The sequence below is a fragment of the Sus scrofa genome, chromosome 1 (genome assembly GCF_054392235.1).
Source record: "Sus scrofa isolate SSC_HxYL_T2T_F1_AM1 chromosome 1, Sscrofa_HxYL_maternal_Yorkshire_Landrace_v2.0, whole genome shotgun sequence".
Classification (NCBI taxonomy): Eukaryota; Metazoa; Chordata; class Mammalia; order Artiodactyla; family Suidae; genus Sus; species Sus scrofa.
The window spans coordinates 281427928-281443984 of record NC_139383.1 but is presented as its reverse complement, the minus strand read 5'-3'; the positions used below and the strand labels follow the sequence as shown (position 1 = coordinate 281443984).

At 55.2% G+C, this 16057-nt stretch overlaps 1 protein-coding gene across 9 annotated transcripts in view; it reads right to left on the bottom strand.

The window, feature by feature from the left end:
- LRSAM1 (leucine rich repeat and sterile alpha motif containing 1) overlaps positions 1-16057 on the bottom strand; it is a 43884-nt gene that overhangs the window by 4018 nt on the left and 23809 nt on the right. For 6 of the 9 annotated variants that reach the window (XM_084996908.1, XM_005660441.4, XM_084996910.1 and 3 more), the window contains 11 exons: positions 15905-16027; positions 15479-15618; positions 14557-14601; positions 11559-11629; positions 9036-9135; positions 7566-7653; positions 6557-6631; positions 4918-4998; positions 3268-3363; positions 1339-1437; positions 382-513 (listed from right to left, as the gene is read on the bottom strand). In XM_084996908.1, coding sequence (XP_084853034.1) covers positions 382-513; positions 1339-1437; positions 3268-3363; positions 4918-4998; positions 6557-6631; positions 7566-7653; positions 9036-9135; positions 11559-11629; positions 14557-14601; positions 15479-15618; positions 15905-16027 — 1050 coding nt within the window. The remainder of the gene's footprint in view (positions 1-381; positions 514-1338; positions 1438-3267; positions 3364-4917; positions 4999-6556; positions 6632-7565; positions 7654-9035; positions 9136-11558; positions 11630-14556; positions 14602-15478; positions 15619-15904; positions 16028-16057) is intronic. The other 3 variants (XM_084996884.1, XM_013993869.3, XM_084996919.1) reach the window with 1 other exon arrangement.

The following is a 16057-nucleotide window of genomic DNA, read 5'->3' as shown; positions in this document are numbered from 1 at the left end:
ACTGCCACCTTGCTGTGTCTCGGTTTTCTCATCTGAAGAATGATGACAGTGATGGTACCTGCCCGTCCAGGCTGTTGGGAAGATGCGGTGAGTTGGTAGGTGAAATGTGCTAAGAGCAGTGCCTGTACATCTATGGAGTGGGGAGGGGGCTGGACCAGAAGACCCCCAACCTGTCCAGCTCTACGATGTAAAGAGAGGGAGGGAGCGGTGGCAGGACCCACGACCCAGGCTCTCTGAGGGGCAGGCGTTCTGGCCATCTGGAAGCAGGTGCCTGCCCCCAGGTGATGAGAGCAGACTGCATGAAGAACAAGTCTCCCCTTGGCCAGGTGGGGCCAGGGCCCTGCCTGCCTCCCTCACCTCCCCCAAGGGGCTGCTGCCCACCTTGGCCAGGTCCCGGGGGCCCATCCGGCTCAGCATGTCCAGCGAGATGCGGTGGTGGGCGAAGATAGGCAGGTAGTGCTCCGCTGACAGTTCCACCAGCAGGGCCACCAGCTGGCGCTCCAGGCCCTCCTCCTGCAAGACAGACCCATGGGAGAAGCCGAGTGCACCGCAGGCGGGAAAAGACAAAAAGCCATCACAACAGCAAACAACGGGTGGGCATGCACATAACACGATCTGTAAAAATGCAGTCTACATACAAAAATGGATCTGTAAGTGCATAGAGACAGATACACGAGGAAATCAGTTCACTGCCACTCCGTAAACTTGACAGTGTAAGCAGCTTAAGACTCCATCGAGGAGCCTCTGCTGTGGCACAGTAAGATCGACGGTGTCTCTGCTGCAGCAGGGACTCGGGTTCGATCCCGGGCCTGGTGCAGTGGGTTGAGAACCTGGGACATTGCGGCAGCTCCAGCTTGGATAGGATCCCTAGCCTGGGAACTCCATATGTCACAGACGGCCAAGAAAGAAAAAAAAAAAAAAAAAAAATCCATCAAGGGGACTGTTGTGAATGAATGGGGGCTCGTCCAGATCCTAAATACTGTGCAGCTGTCTGAAAACCAGGCGCTCTACGAGCAGGGCCCATCACTGCTGTTACGGGAAAAAAGGAAGTTGCCAAAATAGCAGGTTTAGAAAGACTCCTTTTTTGTAATAATAAAGTGTGGGCGAGGCGTGGGGTGGGGAGGGGGAACGGCATCCATCCTGCCCACAGCCCGGGGCTGTCGTCTCCTCTCCGCAATGCCGCCCCCTCCCCCATTTCTGTCCCCAAATGCCTAGCACAGGACCTGCTACCCTCGTCAGCCCAGGAGGAAGGGAATTCCACTGGTCAGATGAGGAAGCAGGAAGCAAGACGTGGCTGTGGCCTGAGGCTCCCACAGGGGCAGCGTCACCAGCCCTCACCTGCAGCTTCAAGGACAGGGGTTTCTGGTTCAAAAGCCGCTGATACTGAATCAGCCAGTAATTTTCCTGCTTGCTCTCGCTTTTGGCTTCTAACTCCATCTGCCAAGAAGGAAGCAGACATTGTTCAGTTGCAAGTCGGTGGATAACCACGAAAGCGACAGTGCTGCTCCTCTGAGCACATGGACGGACCTGGCGTCTTACAGGGAACTTTCCAGCCCATCACTGTCTAGACCATTGACCCGGGAAAGGCCGGAAGCATCGTCCCCCCACTTCACTGCTGAGAACGAGCCCAGACACGCACACCTCAGGGGGACGGGAACCCGGGCTGCTGGCACCTGGCAGCCCGCCCTGGGCGTCGTCACTCTCGGGGGACACCTTGTGGGAAGAGCAAAGCACCAGGTAGCCGTGTCCTTCCCCCAGAAGGCTCGGGCGTGTCCTCTGGGTGCTGGGCAGGGAGAAGAATAGGATTCTAAGGACACCTTTGGCGTCCAGAGGGAGCTTTGCTGACCTGACATAGCGGGAGAATCATAAACATGCTATTCAAACTGACTCCCCATTCCGTCACTTCGGACACCCCCGAGCATCGTTCTGGGCCAGGCTCGGTTGTTGGTGCTGTGGACAGAGCAGTGACAAACCACACTCACAGCAGCAGCAGCAGCAGCAACGTCAGTGTGCTTGGGTCAGACAAGCTGTGTACTGGGAGATGCCGTTTTACTTAATTCTTACAATTCTGTGAAGTAGCTTCTGCTTCACAGGGAAGAAACTGAGTGATGAGCACCGGGTGATGAGCAGCCGGCTCAGGGTCCAAGAGCTGCCCTGTGTCAGGGTCAGGACTCAGACCCAGCTCTGTCTGGCTGGGAGCCTGTGCTCTGAACCCCCGGCCGCCCAGCCAGGACTGGCCGCTCGCTGGGGCCAGAGGTGATGTGGGCAACGCGGGCATCTCCTGGTCCCCAGCGGTTCCTCCTGGACTGTGCTCAGCCAGCTCCCCTTTGCTGGTCCCTCCCTGGGCTGCAGACACGCCTCTCTCTGGGAGCCTATGACCCCGATGGTCAAATCCTGCTGCGGTGAGACCCGAGCAATTCTGCAGGCAGGAGCCCAGGGCCTGGCACGGCGGCCCCGGCACAGCGCTCAGGGCGCAGGTCACATGTTAATGCAATTTCTGGGCGAGGGCAGTGAGGTAGCGTGAGGAACAGGCAGCTTCCGAGTGGCACCAACACGCCATCTGGGCTCATGCGGGGCTCGGGAAGAAACTGGCTCACTGTTCTCCATCCCTGGCACAGGGCCTGGCCCATGGTGATGCTCAGAGGACATGTGGGGCAGTAACAGTGCCATGGGAGAGACTGGGTCCTGACTACTGAGGTCACTCAGGCTTCGGAGGAGGTGACCCCAACCTGCACCCTGATAAGGCGCCAAAGTCAAACCCATTTGGGTCCAGGGGACAGCTGGGCAATGCCTGACAGAGGCTTATTAAGTGGTCTGCCCTGGACATGGCAAGTCCTCTCCTGGGCATCTGTCCTGGGTAAATACCCATGGGCTGATCTCAAATACTGAGGTGCGGAGATAGAGAGCCTTGCTTATTAAAATTGAAAAATGGGAAGTATGCTCTGTAATAGGCCCAGCGAGGGCCCATCTCAATGCAGCCACAGAAAGAATGCAGAGGTCGCACAGGACAGGAAAGAGCAGATGCCAATGAGCTGGTGAGAAAGTTCTGTGTTATAGGCGCATACATGCATCTCGATGTCTGGAAAACGGATGTCAAAACATTAGCAACAGACAGCTCTCAGAAGTGAGATTACTTTCCTTTGTACTTTCCACTTTTTCTCTGATGAATAACTATTACTAGAAAAACGAAAGTGTTGCTTAAGAACTACAAGAGCGTTTAGGGAGCGCAAACCCATGCACAATGCCGGACGCGGAAGCCAAACACACCAGGATCTCCCGAAGCTCCTCCTCTCGCTGCGTCTTCTCTTTGAGCAGCTGCTGGAGCAAGGAGCTCAGGGCCCAGCGCTGCTCCGAGATCATTTCCTGCAACACAAGACGACACCCAGTGCTGGGAGCCCATGGCACCCGGGCCCCAGAAGTCCCTACCCGAGCTGGCAGAATCCCCCCTCACTCGGCTCGAAGCTGGGGGCCCACAGTGGGCCTTACTCCATCTGAGGCTCGACCTCAGATCTCAGGCTGAGAGCTGGGGGATAGAGAGGGGAGGACCCCTCTGCCCGGGGATCCCCTCCCTACCTCCTCCCCAGCCTGCACCTCCCTTCCCGGGAGGGGGAAGGCCAGGCACAGGATCTAGTGATGATGACAGTGCAGTGATGAGAAATATCAAACAAAGGAGATGACGAGGTGCAGGTGCCTGACTTCGGTCTCACTGACTGCGGAGCTCGTGGGCAGAAGCAAACGGCGGGAGGGTGGGGGAGCGGCCCCGCCCCCGTCAGGAAGGCGCTACCCACATGGAGGAATGGGCAGATGGAGAGCCCTTCTTTGTGTCCATGTTCCACTCTTCTCTTCCTCTTGGAAACCCCGTGGAGGCTCCGAAAATGGGAGCCCCCACCCCGGCTCTAACAGGCAGGAGACATGAGCTTCCATCAAGCACGTGGTGGCATCTTCTGAGAGCTACCCCCCCACCCCACGGCTGAGGACTCTGCACTTGCTGCTCGCTCCTCTCTGATGGCCCCACGACACAGGCTGAGCCCGGAAACCTATTCCCATGTCATGCAGGAGAGACGTGGAGGCCCAGAGTGACCTGCCTAAGGTCACACAGGGGCAGACCTGGGACCAGGATTCCAGATCCCAGCATTCTTTTCCGGCATCGAGAAGCCCGTGAGACAAATGAAGACTTCTCCACTAGGACAGACACAGGGACAGTGACAGACAGAAGGCTCTGCTCAAAAGCCTGGTACAGGGCACATGGCCTCACACACCACTGACCCAGCCGCTCTGCGTCCAACTGGGGAGACGAGGTACAGAGAAAGGAAAGGGCTGCCCCTCTGTCCCCTACCCGCCCAGGTCATCGGGCTGTGCTGACTGTGCTGGGACAACCCAGACCCAGATCTGCAGTCCAGAACTGTCTGCTGGTCCCTGCTGCTCCGCATGTCTGTGAGCAGGACACCCAGGCTGGGGACTCAGAGAGCAGCTGCCTGCAGGGGTGACACAGTCACAGCTGGGCCCTCTCCTCTAGACATCCTTCAGACACCAAGAAAGCTCCTTCCCCAGAGGATGCCAGCCCATGAGAACCAGCACCCCAGAAGCATGGCTTAGACAGACTGGAAACTCAGTGTGACCCAGCTCCAAAACAAAGAAAACGCAGAGATGGAGATGCAGCCGGGGTGAGCCTTGGCAATGAAACCCTCCTTCCTCTGACCCTCCTGCCTAGCAACAGGCTGACCCGCCTCCTAACCTTGGCCTGCGCTGGGCTCGGCCCCCAGACTGGGCCCCCTTGAGCCCGCTGGGGCCAGGGCCTCTTTCAACATCACTGCCTGTCTGCCGAGAGCAGCCGAGAGGCGATGGGAGCACTGGCGGGAGATTTCATCAGTTGGGGGTCGGGTGGGGGGACAAGGCAGGCCAGGGAGCCCTACATACCTGTAGTGCCTCTGTGTCCAGTGATTTCCTCTTTAACTCCAGCTGTGTCAGCTGCAATAACTCAGTTTCTATTAATTTAATCTAAACAGAAGATGAGACAGGGGTTTTTAAATTCACATTTATCATGGTTCAATCCTGTGCTGCTGCTCTCGGAGGGCCAGGTGTGTCTAAGAATCCTTTCTGGGTAGGGGTGGGGGTGGGGTGGGGCTTTGGATGGACCGGAACCTGTGTGCTTTGGGACACTCTCATCGGTGGGGGTTTACAAAGGATTCATCGGTTCGTGGCCCTGAGTGCTCTGGGGTGTGGACATGCTTGTCCTGCCAGGACGGCTGACCAGGAGCCGAGCACAGGGCCAGGCCCAGAGTGGGGGCCAATCAAGCGACATGGACTGGAAAAGGGGCTCAGGCGAGGACCTGAGTGAAGAACGGATACGGAATTCTCCCTGAGCCTCTCACGATCCAGTTCTCTGGCTTCCTCTGAACAGCTGTCAGGGAAGAGAGCAGCGGGTAACAGAAGGGACTGAACAATAATCATACTCAGAGCAGCTGATACGCACTGAGCCCTCCAGGTGCTAGGTTCGGGCTGCGCACTTGACACTTCATCCTCTCCCCTCCGGCTATTAGGAGGTATCACTGTCTCTATTTTTCAGACAAGGAAACTGAGGCTCAGAGAGGTCAAGTAACTTGCCCAAGGACACACAGCAGGTAAGTGAGTGTGCCCTTTTCCTGGGATGTCCCTGCTTGCGGTCTCAAGGGAAACAGCTGGCCTGTTGGATCAAAACCACCCACAGTGAGGACATCCAGGGGTCATCACACACCCTCAGGGTGTGACTGGGGCTTTTTGCCCTGGAGATCAGACCCCATAGCCAGTGACTTCTCTACCCTGTGCCTATGACCCTATGACCCTTGTCCCTATGTTTCCATGACCCCCACCAACCCCTGGTCAGAGGAATGAGATTCATGTCCAGCAATGTGGGATTGAAATTAAAGGGGAAATAAAAAGATAAGTTGGTTTGGGAAAAAAACAAACAAAACAAAAACCATGCAGAATGAGAACTTCAAAGTGTGCTGAATATGATGAGAAGTGCATCCTGCAGCCTGGAAGCTCACTTCCTCTCCAGCCTGCCACCGCTGCCACCCCCTCAGGGAGCCCAGCGAGCCGGACACAGCCCCACCGGAGTGGACAGCCCAAGGCCGCCCGCAGGTCAGCAGCGGAACCCGGACGAGAACACCTTGCCCTCCTCCAGGCCCAGGCCACCCCTCAGCTGACACCAGGCGCTGCCTGCCCACTCAGGTGGGGAGGCCATCTGTCGCACCTCCTCGATCTCAGCCAGTGGGGACGCTGGGCTTTGTACTCCCAGCCAGGAGTACAGCCGGGGGCTGGTCAGCGCGGGGGCTGCCAAGCAGTCAAGGCTGAGAGTTAGAGCTGCCCTCCCGCTCAGCCAGCGAGCACACCAGCCACGCAGCCACTTGCTTCCATGGTGCTGCCCTAGGCACCTCCTAACGCCCTGAGAAGGTTCCGAGAGGCTCTGTGAGGGAAAGGAGATGCCAGAGAAGGAGCCAGGATTCAAGTCTGAACTGCAGAGCCACCTCCTGTGCCTCTGAAGGCCCCCAGGGGGTGGGGCGCGGCCTGAACTCACCTGCTTCCAGATCTGCCGATGCATCAGGTCCTTCTTCACCTGGAGCGCCTCGAACGCGGCCTTCTGCATGGCACTCTGCAACAGAGGTCACGCCGCTCAGGGGGCCCAGCAGGGAAAACAAAACCTGCGTCAAGTCACCTTCACGTAGGACTTTAGTCCCGTAGAGGAACGACTGTTCAGCTCATTGGTTTAACTTTTTTAAAAAAACATTTATTAAGAGCCTATTGGACACCAGACACCATGCTCGGGGCTGGTCCCACGTTGCACCTGGAACAAGTGGTGACAGGGCTGCTTTCACGGCCCCGTTTCACAGACGACGGGAGTGAGGTTGGCAGGAGTGACCGGTTGGCAGGTGAGTCTGTCCAGCTCAGAGCCTAACCTTTAACCTCGGTGCCTGACGCCCTAAGAAGGAGAGTGTTTCCTCCATCACATAAATGCTACGTCAAGGCCCTCTGGAGAAATAGGCTGAAGTTGAGGAAAAAGGGCAGAGGGAACAACGGGCCAGGGCGAGACAGGAGGACAGCACAGAGGAAGAAGGGAGAGAGGTGGAGGAACGAGGCTTTGACCGCGCTTGGAGGGAAAGCCAAGCCGGGACCAAACAATATGGACCAAGGAGGGAGGAAGTCACGGGGGCCTTCCTGGGCTCACTCACTCACCTGTGCGCGCAGCGACGCGGGAAGGAGGCAGACAGAGGTGCAGCGGGGCCGGAAGGGAGCGGGCCCATGGGCGCACTCCGTGGCGGGGTCACCGCCGGCCTGTCTCATGGTGGAGCCCCCAGCACAGGAGTGGGCACCCCATGAGACTTCAGTGAGTGGAAAATGCACCCAGGGAGGCCTCTGCCTGCCCCCTCAGCCCGACGGTTCGTACGTTTCTAAACTCACTCAGCATCTTGGTTCTTGCACACCACCCAGGCCGGCACCTGCACATGGAGCTCGGCTGCTCTGCTCCAGGTCCCCTGAGCCCCTCCTGCACCACCACCCCCACCCTCACACCCTGGGCAAGGACTCACCTCCTGCAGGATCTGGCTGATGACCTTCTTCTTATCCATCTGTTGCCGTGAAAGAATCTGCTGGAACCGTTCACCCATTTCAGCCATGCTGCCAGAAAGACAGCAAATTCATTCACTCTCTGAACATTTCCCAAGCACCACTGCGTGCCAGGCACCTTGGAGGGGTGACAATATACCATTTATTCATTTAACAATACTTATGGAATGCCTTTGGGGGCCTTGTCCCGGCTGGGCATGGACAGGGAGTTTTGTCTGAATCCCACATTCCTGGAAGGAGGGTGACAGAGTCTCTGTCCCCGGAGCTCCCAGGCCTGTCATCCACCTGTCGAGTGCAATCCTCTCTACGAGGGCCCCCTAAAGTGGCTGCCTAGCCTCTGCCCACCCACCTCAACAGCAGGGAGCTCATGCCCTCCTAGGTGAGCCGCTCGGGCCGAGAGAGAGCAGACCTTTCCCGGGCAGTAACGTCCACACCCTCGGCCCCAGCATTTCTCACCCCCTAGAACAAGTCCAGTCATGTTGGCACAAAAATCCAAACTCAAACGACCTTGTAATGTCCACACTTGGGTACAATCTTGGTTTCAAGTTTGTCTGTTTCACAATAACCGCCGTTATTTACTGGACCCTTATTATGGGGTGGCCATTACGATCGTTAACGCCCATCCAATCCCCCAACAATCTGGGAACAGGCACTGTGATTTATCCCCGTTTTTTTCTGATAAGAAAAATGAGGCTCAGGGAGGGAAAATCACTTGTCCAGGTCTCCACAGTTGGTAAGAGAAGGGGGATGTGAATCCCTATCTGTCTGCCCAAGTGCCTGTGCTCCTGAAAGCACGGCCGCAGACCAGGGCTGCAGGGCTGCTGGCCTGTCCCTGCCTGGGGCTCCAGAGCCTGAGGGACCTTTCTCAGCTGGCTCTGCTGGGCACCACAGCTCCTTCGACAGACAGAGTCACGGAGAGCCAGCCCCGGAGTGGCCACCAGCCACGAAGGCAGCCCCATCACCGTCCCCTCCAGGGCGCCCCGCCCCGGATCCATGGCCCTCGGAGATTACCCAGAACCCCACTTCCCCGGGTCGAATCCTAGCTCTGCCACCGAGCAGCCGTGTTTCCTTCAGTGTATCAGACAGCCTCCCCAAGCCTGGGTTGTGATGGAAAAATGGGGCTAATGACAATGTAGTCCCTCACAGGCTCTAGAAGCTAAGGCACAGAACTTAGCCGAGGGAGGGCCTGGCTGGCAGCGGGCAGCGCATGAGAAGTGGCAGTGATCAGTGTCACTTCGCCCGGGCCCAGCACAGACCCATAGGGCTTAGCTAGAAAAGTCACGAAGGCCAGTGGCCATGTGCCCCCGACAGTGTGGCCAAGGGTGGGGTGGGCCCCTGCAGGGGATTCCAGTGCCCAGCTCTCAGCCCGTGGACCTGGGCCCTGAGCCAGCTTCCCCAGCTCCTTCGCTCGGGCAGCCTCTTCCTGACCTTACCTGGAACAGGTCTGCTGGACCAAGTTCTGCCCATGGGCCTCACAGGCGATCTGGATGAGCCGGCTCTGGTAGACCTCGGACAGCATCTGCTGCATGGCGGCTGAGGGAACACGGGGGCACGGCTGAGCAGCCACTCCTGGGTGGCCTCGCGGGGGTCACCCAGTCGCCCACTTGATAATCACCCTTGGGGGGAAAAAAATCTCTTTTCTAAGCCACAGAAGAAACTTGAGCTTGAAAGGCTGGCGGGTTACAACACACTGAATAGCATGTGCCCGATCGTCTACAATCCTGTCCCCCAGAAGTGCTGTTAACTTTGATGTAGACCCCTCTAGTCAATTTTCAACGCACATGGAGGGACTTGGTCAGAAAACATCAAACGATGAAAAGCAGAGACTTTGTATACCCATGTTCACAGCAACACTACTCATGACAGCCAACAAAGGGGGAAACGACCCACGTGCCCCCTGATGGGTGAATGGATAAACACAATGTGGGCTCTCCAGACAGCGGGTCACTCGTCAGTCTTAAAACGGCAGGAAACCCTCACATAAGCTAAGACACGCGTGAACCCTGAGAACACCGCGCTGAGCGAGAGAAACCAGTCACCAAAGGACAAATACTGTGTGATTCCACTTATATGAGGTCCTCTGAGCACAGGTGCCTGAGACAGAAAGTAGCACAGTGGTTCTAAGGCCCCGGGGGGGGGGGGGGGAGCGCCTGTTGAGTGGGGGGAAGCTTCACTCTGGGATGATGAGAACGTTCCCGAGGGGAGGGTGGCTGCATGCCGATGTGAATGGATTTAATGCCTCAGACCTGCGCACCTAGACGTGATCAAGATGGCAAATTTTACACGTTGTATTTTTTATCATAATAAAAGAAAATGTTATCACACTAAATACACCACTTTTTCACCTTTTATGAATGCATCCCTATGTGAACACGGCCATGTGGTGTTACTGGCTACAGAGCGCTTCAGACACGGATTACAATGTTTATTTAAGACATTCCTCTGTTTCAGAGCATTTGGAGTCTTTTTGCAATTACTCGATGATACCTTTTTTTTTTTGTTTTGTCTTTTTAGGGCCGCACCCACAGCATATGGAGGTTCCCAGGCAAGGGGTCCAATCAGAGCTATAGCTGCCAGCCTACACCACAGCCACAGCGATGCGGGATCTGAGCTGCGTCTGCATCACGATGGGAACTCCTACTCAGTGACACTTCTATAAATATCCTTGCTCAAACATCTTTGTGCCCATTTGACTATCTGATTATTTCCTAGAATAATTTCTCAAAGTGTAGTTTTAAGGGCATGGATAATGTATCCAAGTTACCCTTTCTGCCTTCCAGACAGATCACACAGCACAGCCTGATAACATATGCCCTCAACAACTCTGGGTCATTACCTTTCCTCGTCTTTGTTATCTTTATTGGAATTTTTTAGTTATAAAAATAAGGCATGCTTGGGAGTTCCTGTTGTGGTTCAGTGGAAACAAATCTGAGTAGCATCCATGAGGATGCAGGTTCGATCCCTGGCCTCGCTCAGTGGGTTAAGGATCCGGCATTGCCGTGAGCTGTGGTATAGGTCGCAGATGTGGCTTGGATCCTGCATTGATTCGACCCCTAGCCTGGGAACCTTCATGTGCCGCAGGTGCGGCTCTAAAAAGATTAAAAAAAAAAAAAAAAAAAAAAAGGGCATGCTCATTTTGAAAAAGCTAAGCCACTCGGAAGTTTGAAAAGGTGAAAACAAAAGTCCCCTAACACTGAGCCCCTTCCCAATCGGCTAACTTGATAAACATCCTTCCTGAGATGCAAACACAGTCTCTCTCTAAGTGGTGGACAATGTGACCTTTAGAACGGGGACATTAATGACACGACACCTCACAGGGAGGGAGTGGGACCAAGTGGTGTGTGGACGATGCTCAGCCCAGCGCCTAGAACACAAGGAACCCCGCTGAGGGGGCCCAGGATAGCCCATCCTGTTGCCCAGGCAACAGGAAGGAAGGATGGCATGATCCACAGGAAATCCTCATTTGAACAGCAATGAGAACTGTCTCCTCGCCTTCCTCGGCACGTGGCTCGATGGTCTCAGGATCAGACAGGGAGGCCCCGTGTTGGTGTGGACAATGTGGAGCCCCAGGACCACTTGGAGAGGGACAGAAGGAGCACTCCCGGGAGCACAAAAGGGGCTACCCCCGCTCCCGAGGAGAGGGCCCCCACAGGAACTTTGTGAAATGTTCCCTTTGTGCCAGTGTGACCTCATCTGACCCTCCTAATGACCTATGAGGCAGCTAATTCATTCTTCCCATTTTATAGATATGAAGACTGAGGGTGGGAAAAGTGAGGCCCCAGAAATGCCCCTTAAGTTGCATGGCTTGTATCTAAGCTAATTCTGAATCCAAGTCCAGCCAGCCCCCAGAGCCCTGCTCCATGACTGGAGTTAACCGTCCCTCTTGAAGGGTGACAGTGCCCACTACACGTGCCCTCAGTCAGCCACGCTCTGTTCTCACCCCTCCCGGGACTCACAGGCGACCTCACGGCGACGCAGGTTCTCTGTCTCCTCCTGGGTTATGGACACCAACTGTTCCATTCTTATTCTGGAAACAAATTGATGCGTTTACTCAGCAAATGTGCCGTGTCCGACAGGGAAGCCCATCAGATGAATACCGCATCCTTCAGGAAGTCCTCCCTGAAGTGCCAGCCTAGACATGCTCTCTGAACACCTGCGGCATCACACATGTCCCCTGGGGCTCTGTTAACTTTCAGCCCTGTAGTTAGAGTTTCTGGCATAAAAAGATGAATGCGCCCTTAGAAAAACAGGCCAACAGAATTCACATTGTGGCTCAGTGGGTTAAGAACCCGACTAGTATCCACGAGGATGTGGGTTTGATCCCTGGCCTCGATCAGTGGGTTAAGGATCCGGCGTTGCTGTGAGCTGTGGTGTAGGTCACAGACGAGGCTTGGATCTCGCGTACTGTGGCTGTGTGCAGGCTGGCAGCTACAGCTCCAATTAGACCCCTAGGCTGGGAAGCTCCATATGCCGTGGGTATGGCCCTAAAAAGAAAAAAAGCAAAACAGGCTAAGGACACAAACAGCCAATCCACCAACGTTTAAATACAAGTGACCAAGGAACATATGGAAAGATTGTCTTTTTGTATTTTAAGGCTGCACCTGGGGCATATGGAGGTTCCCAGGCTAAAGATCTAATTGGAGCTGTTACCACCGGCCTCCACCAGAGCCACAACAATGTCAGATCTGAGCCGTGCTGCAACCTACACCACAGGTCGCGGCAACCCACAACCTCATGGTCCCTCGTTGGATTCGTTTCTGCTGCACCACGACGGGAACTCCTGGAAAGATTCTTAACACTGATAATGAAGGAAGTAAAATGTTTTCACCTATCAGGTTGCTTGAGATTAAGAAAACTGATAACTCGAGATGGCAGTGAAGGCAGAGAAATGGGCACTTCATGTGCTGCTGAAAGGAGGGCACGTGGGCAAGATTTTTTTGGAGGCAGTCTGGGGATACCTCTCAATGTTCTTTGAATAGTCCCTTCAAAAATATTCATGTAATTGCAAAGGGTGTATCAGAAGATGTTTTCGGTGGTATTGTTTGCAATTACAAAAAGCCAGAAAGCACTTAAATGTTCACAGAGGGCTAATTACATAAATTATGCTATAATTATGGAGTGGAATTCACGACAGTTATTACAGACAATGAGGTTTCTGGCGTGGAAACACATCCGTGATGTCATAGTGAAAATTAGGAAATGCATGTGGCATTCCCGGAGTGCCGCAGCAGAAACAAATCTGACTGGCATCCATGAGGACGCAGGTTCCATCCCTGGCCTCCCTCAATGGGTTAAGGATCCCGAGTTGCTGTGGCTGTGGCTGTGGCTGTGGTATAGGCTGGCGGCTACAGCTCCAATTGGACCCCTAGCCTGGGAACCTCCATATGCCACGGGTGCAGCCCTAAAAAGACAAAAACATTTAAAAAAGAACTGCATGTATGTACATGCATGTTGCAGGTGTGCACACTTCTCCCCGCCCAAACTGGCAAGCGGCTGGGAGAAGACAGAGCCCTTTAATGCTGCGTGCAGGGTCTGACCTCATCACGAGAGACAGGAGCACTTCCGCCTCCACCCAGCACCACAGGCTGCTGGAGGGAAGGCCGTTACCTGCCGCATCCCTGGACCCCAGGCCCAGCCCAGGGCCAGCAGAGAGGGCTCTCAGGCTATGTGCTGAACAAACCATGCCACTGGCCACAGCTCAGCTTGGCCTTGACTTCCCTGGCTGCCACAGACCCCACTTAAAGCGAGCAGGGCGAGGCCACCGTGCGATTCCATGGGAGCCCCTGTAGGAGGCCTGTCCAGGCAGGAGGGCCGGAAAGGCTGTTTTGCCATGTGGGTGCAGGTGGGAGGCTCACCCTAGCACAGCGGCCAGGCCCACATGGCTATTTTGGGATCCCCCACGAACCAGTGGGGATTCACGTGAATACCCCCAAGGAGTGGGGGCTTAGGGTCCGGCCCTCCCACCTATCATCTGTTCTAACTCCAAAGTGGTTCCCCCAATGCAGTCGATATGGAAAGTACAGAAAACACAAAGGGAAAAAAACAAAGACCACCACCTCTGATTTCCACCTCTCAAAAATGTTCAGTGCTTTCTTTTTCACTTATTTTGACCAGACGCTCAGCATGTGGAAGTTCCGGGGCCAGGGACTGAACCCTCGAGCTACAGTTGCAACCTGCAGCACAGCTGGGGCAACACCGGATCCTCAACCCACTGGGCCACAGGGGGACCTTCCTGTTCAGTGCTTTTTGAGCACAGATACAGGCAGGGTCTCTTTAGGAAACGAGACACTACAGGGGTTCCTGTTGTGGTGCAGTGGAAATGAATCTAACTAGGAACCATGAGGTTTCGGGTTCAATCCCTGGCCTTGCTCAGTGCATTGAGGATCCGGTGTTGCCATGAGCTGTGGTGTAGGTCGCAGACATGGATCGCATCTGGCGTTGCTATGGCTGTGGCATAGGCTGGCAGCCGTAGCTCTGATTAGACCCTTAGCCTGGGAACCCTCATATGCTGTGGGTGCGGCCCTGAAAAGACAAAAAAAAAAAAAAAAAAAAACAAACCAAAACAAAAAACAAAACAGAAACGAGACACTATAGACACCACCTTTCCACTCAGCAAGATAGTGTTTCCCGTAATCAGGAATAGTCTTCCATACGACATTTAATGGCTGCAGATTATTTCTGAACATAATTTATGTAACCAAATTCTTCTTCCCAAAAATGTGGATTTTTCCCTAGTTTTTTATACTAGAAATACAGTAGTATCTGAGTTCTAACAAACTTGAAGGCAGAAATTCTTTGAATCCCAGACTCCCTAAGGAGGTGGGTCTCCTCTTACCTTTAGGAAAACTTTCTGGCATAATCCTCAAGAATCAATCCCAAGACCTTCCCTCCCCAGAGCCGCGCACCCCCAGGAAGGAAGGCAGTGCCAAGAAAGCACCAGAACAAAACACTGACCTTTCATTTTCCAGGGACTTCAAAATCTCGGAGTTCTTCTTTTGCCTGTGGAGGAAACCATGAAGAGACTACTGTCGCCTGGGGCCCCACTTCCAATGCAACTGCTTGGGGGGGCCGGGAACCAACCGCCTCGGGGCTCTGTGTTCTCAGGCCAATTCCTCAAGCACTCCAAACCCCAGCTCATCTGTGAAATGGGAATTGTAATTTTCTGAAACTTCATGGAGTGCTGGTAAAGAGTGCATGAGAAAACAGACATCCGTGCTCGCAGGTAAGAAGCACGCGGCAGAGGGCAGCTTTCCTGGGTGCCCTTGGTGGCAGGCACACTGCCCAGGCAGGCAGGCTGACTCCCTCAGTTCTGCATAACCCTGGGCAAGGGAGTACGAGACTCAGAGGCCAGTAGAAAGAAGGCTGGATGTGAGAGAGGTCCTGTTTCGGGATTCTTTCCCCAAGGGGCCCCCAACCACACCTTCTCAGGCTTCTCGAGATCCCTCTCTGACCTGCTTTCTCCCAAGCTCCTCCCGCACCTGCTCCCAGTGGCTCCTGCCTTGGACAGGATCTGTCCAGGCAACTCTCACCATAGGGCCAATGGCTGGCTTCACTGTGTCAGGTGACTTGGATCCCCAAATACTGGAGCAGAACGTGACCTTGACTTGTTAAACCCACTCACTTTACAGGACGGGAAACGTGGGGGGCAAAGGTCCAGTCAGTAGCAAACCCAAGGCAAGAAGCGCACGTGGCCATGCCTGGATCAGATTCTTTTTAAGCTGGTGTGAACTGCAGCACAGAGACGGGATTCTAAGCAAGGACCCCCGGGGCAGGCTCAGAGGCTAAGGGGGAAATGGACCCCCATCCTGGGCTCCTCAAAGGGTGGAATCACCTGGGGGGTGGTTCTGGGTCGGGGGCGGGGTGGACGGGAGCTGACCTCTGATTCTCCTGCAGGAGCTTCTGGATCCTGCTGGAGATGCTCTGCTCCGTCTGCTTCAGCTGCTCCTGCAACCGCTGACGCTCTGCATCCAGGTAGCACTGGCGCTCACTCAGGCCCTGCTCCAGCCGGGACTGCTCCTGCGGCGGGACAGGCGGAGGTCTGGAGGTGCCTGGAACCCGTCAGAAGCCGTAGAGCAGCGAGGGGCCCTGGCCTGGGATGAGGAGGCTACGGGACCCTGGACCTCGCCCCCCGCCAGGCTGCTGGGTGTCCAGGGCATGGGAGAAGCCTGTGCTATAGGTGATGGACGAGGACGACCCGCCCACCTCCATGTCCTGGAGGAGGGAAGTGCCTTCCCACACCAGAGGGAGCTCAGCCTGCGTCAGGGGCCCCTGGCCAAGGCCCCCAACCTGGCCACTCACGAACCTCCTTGACCGTCTGGAGGATCTCGTCCTTCTGACTGTTGCTCTGCTGAAGGAGCTGGGCATGCTCTCTCTGCCCAAGTTCCAGGCGCCGTTCAAACTCAAGTTTCTCCAGCATCTTCTGCTCCTGCAGGAATGTAGATCCTGGTGACTACGG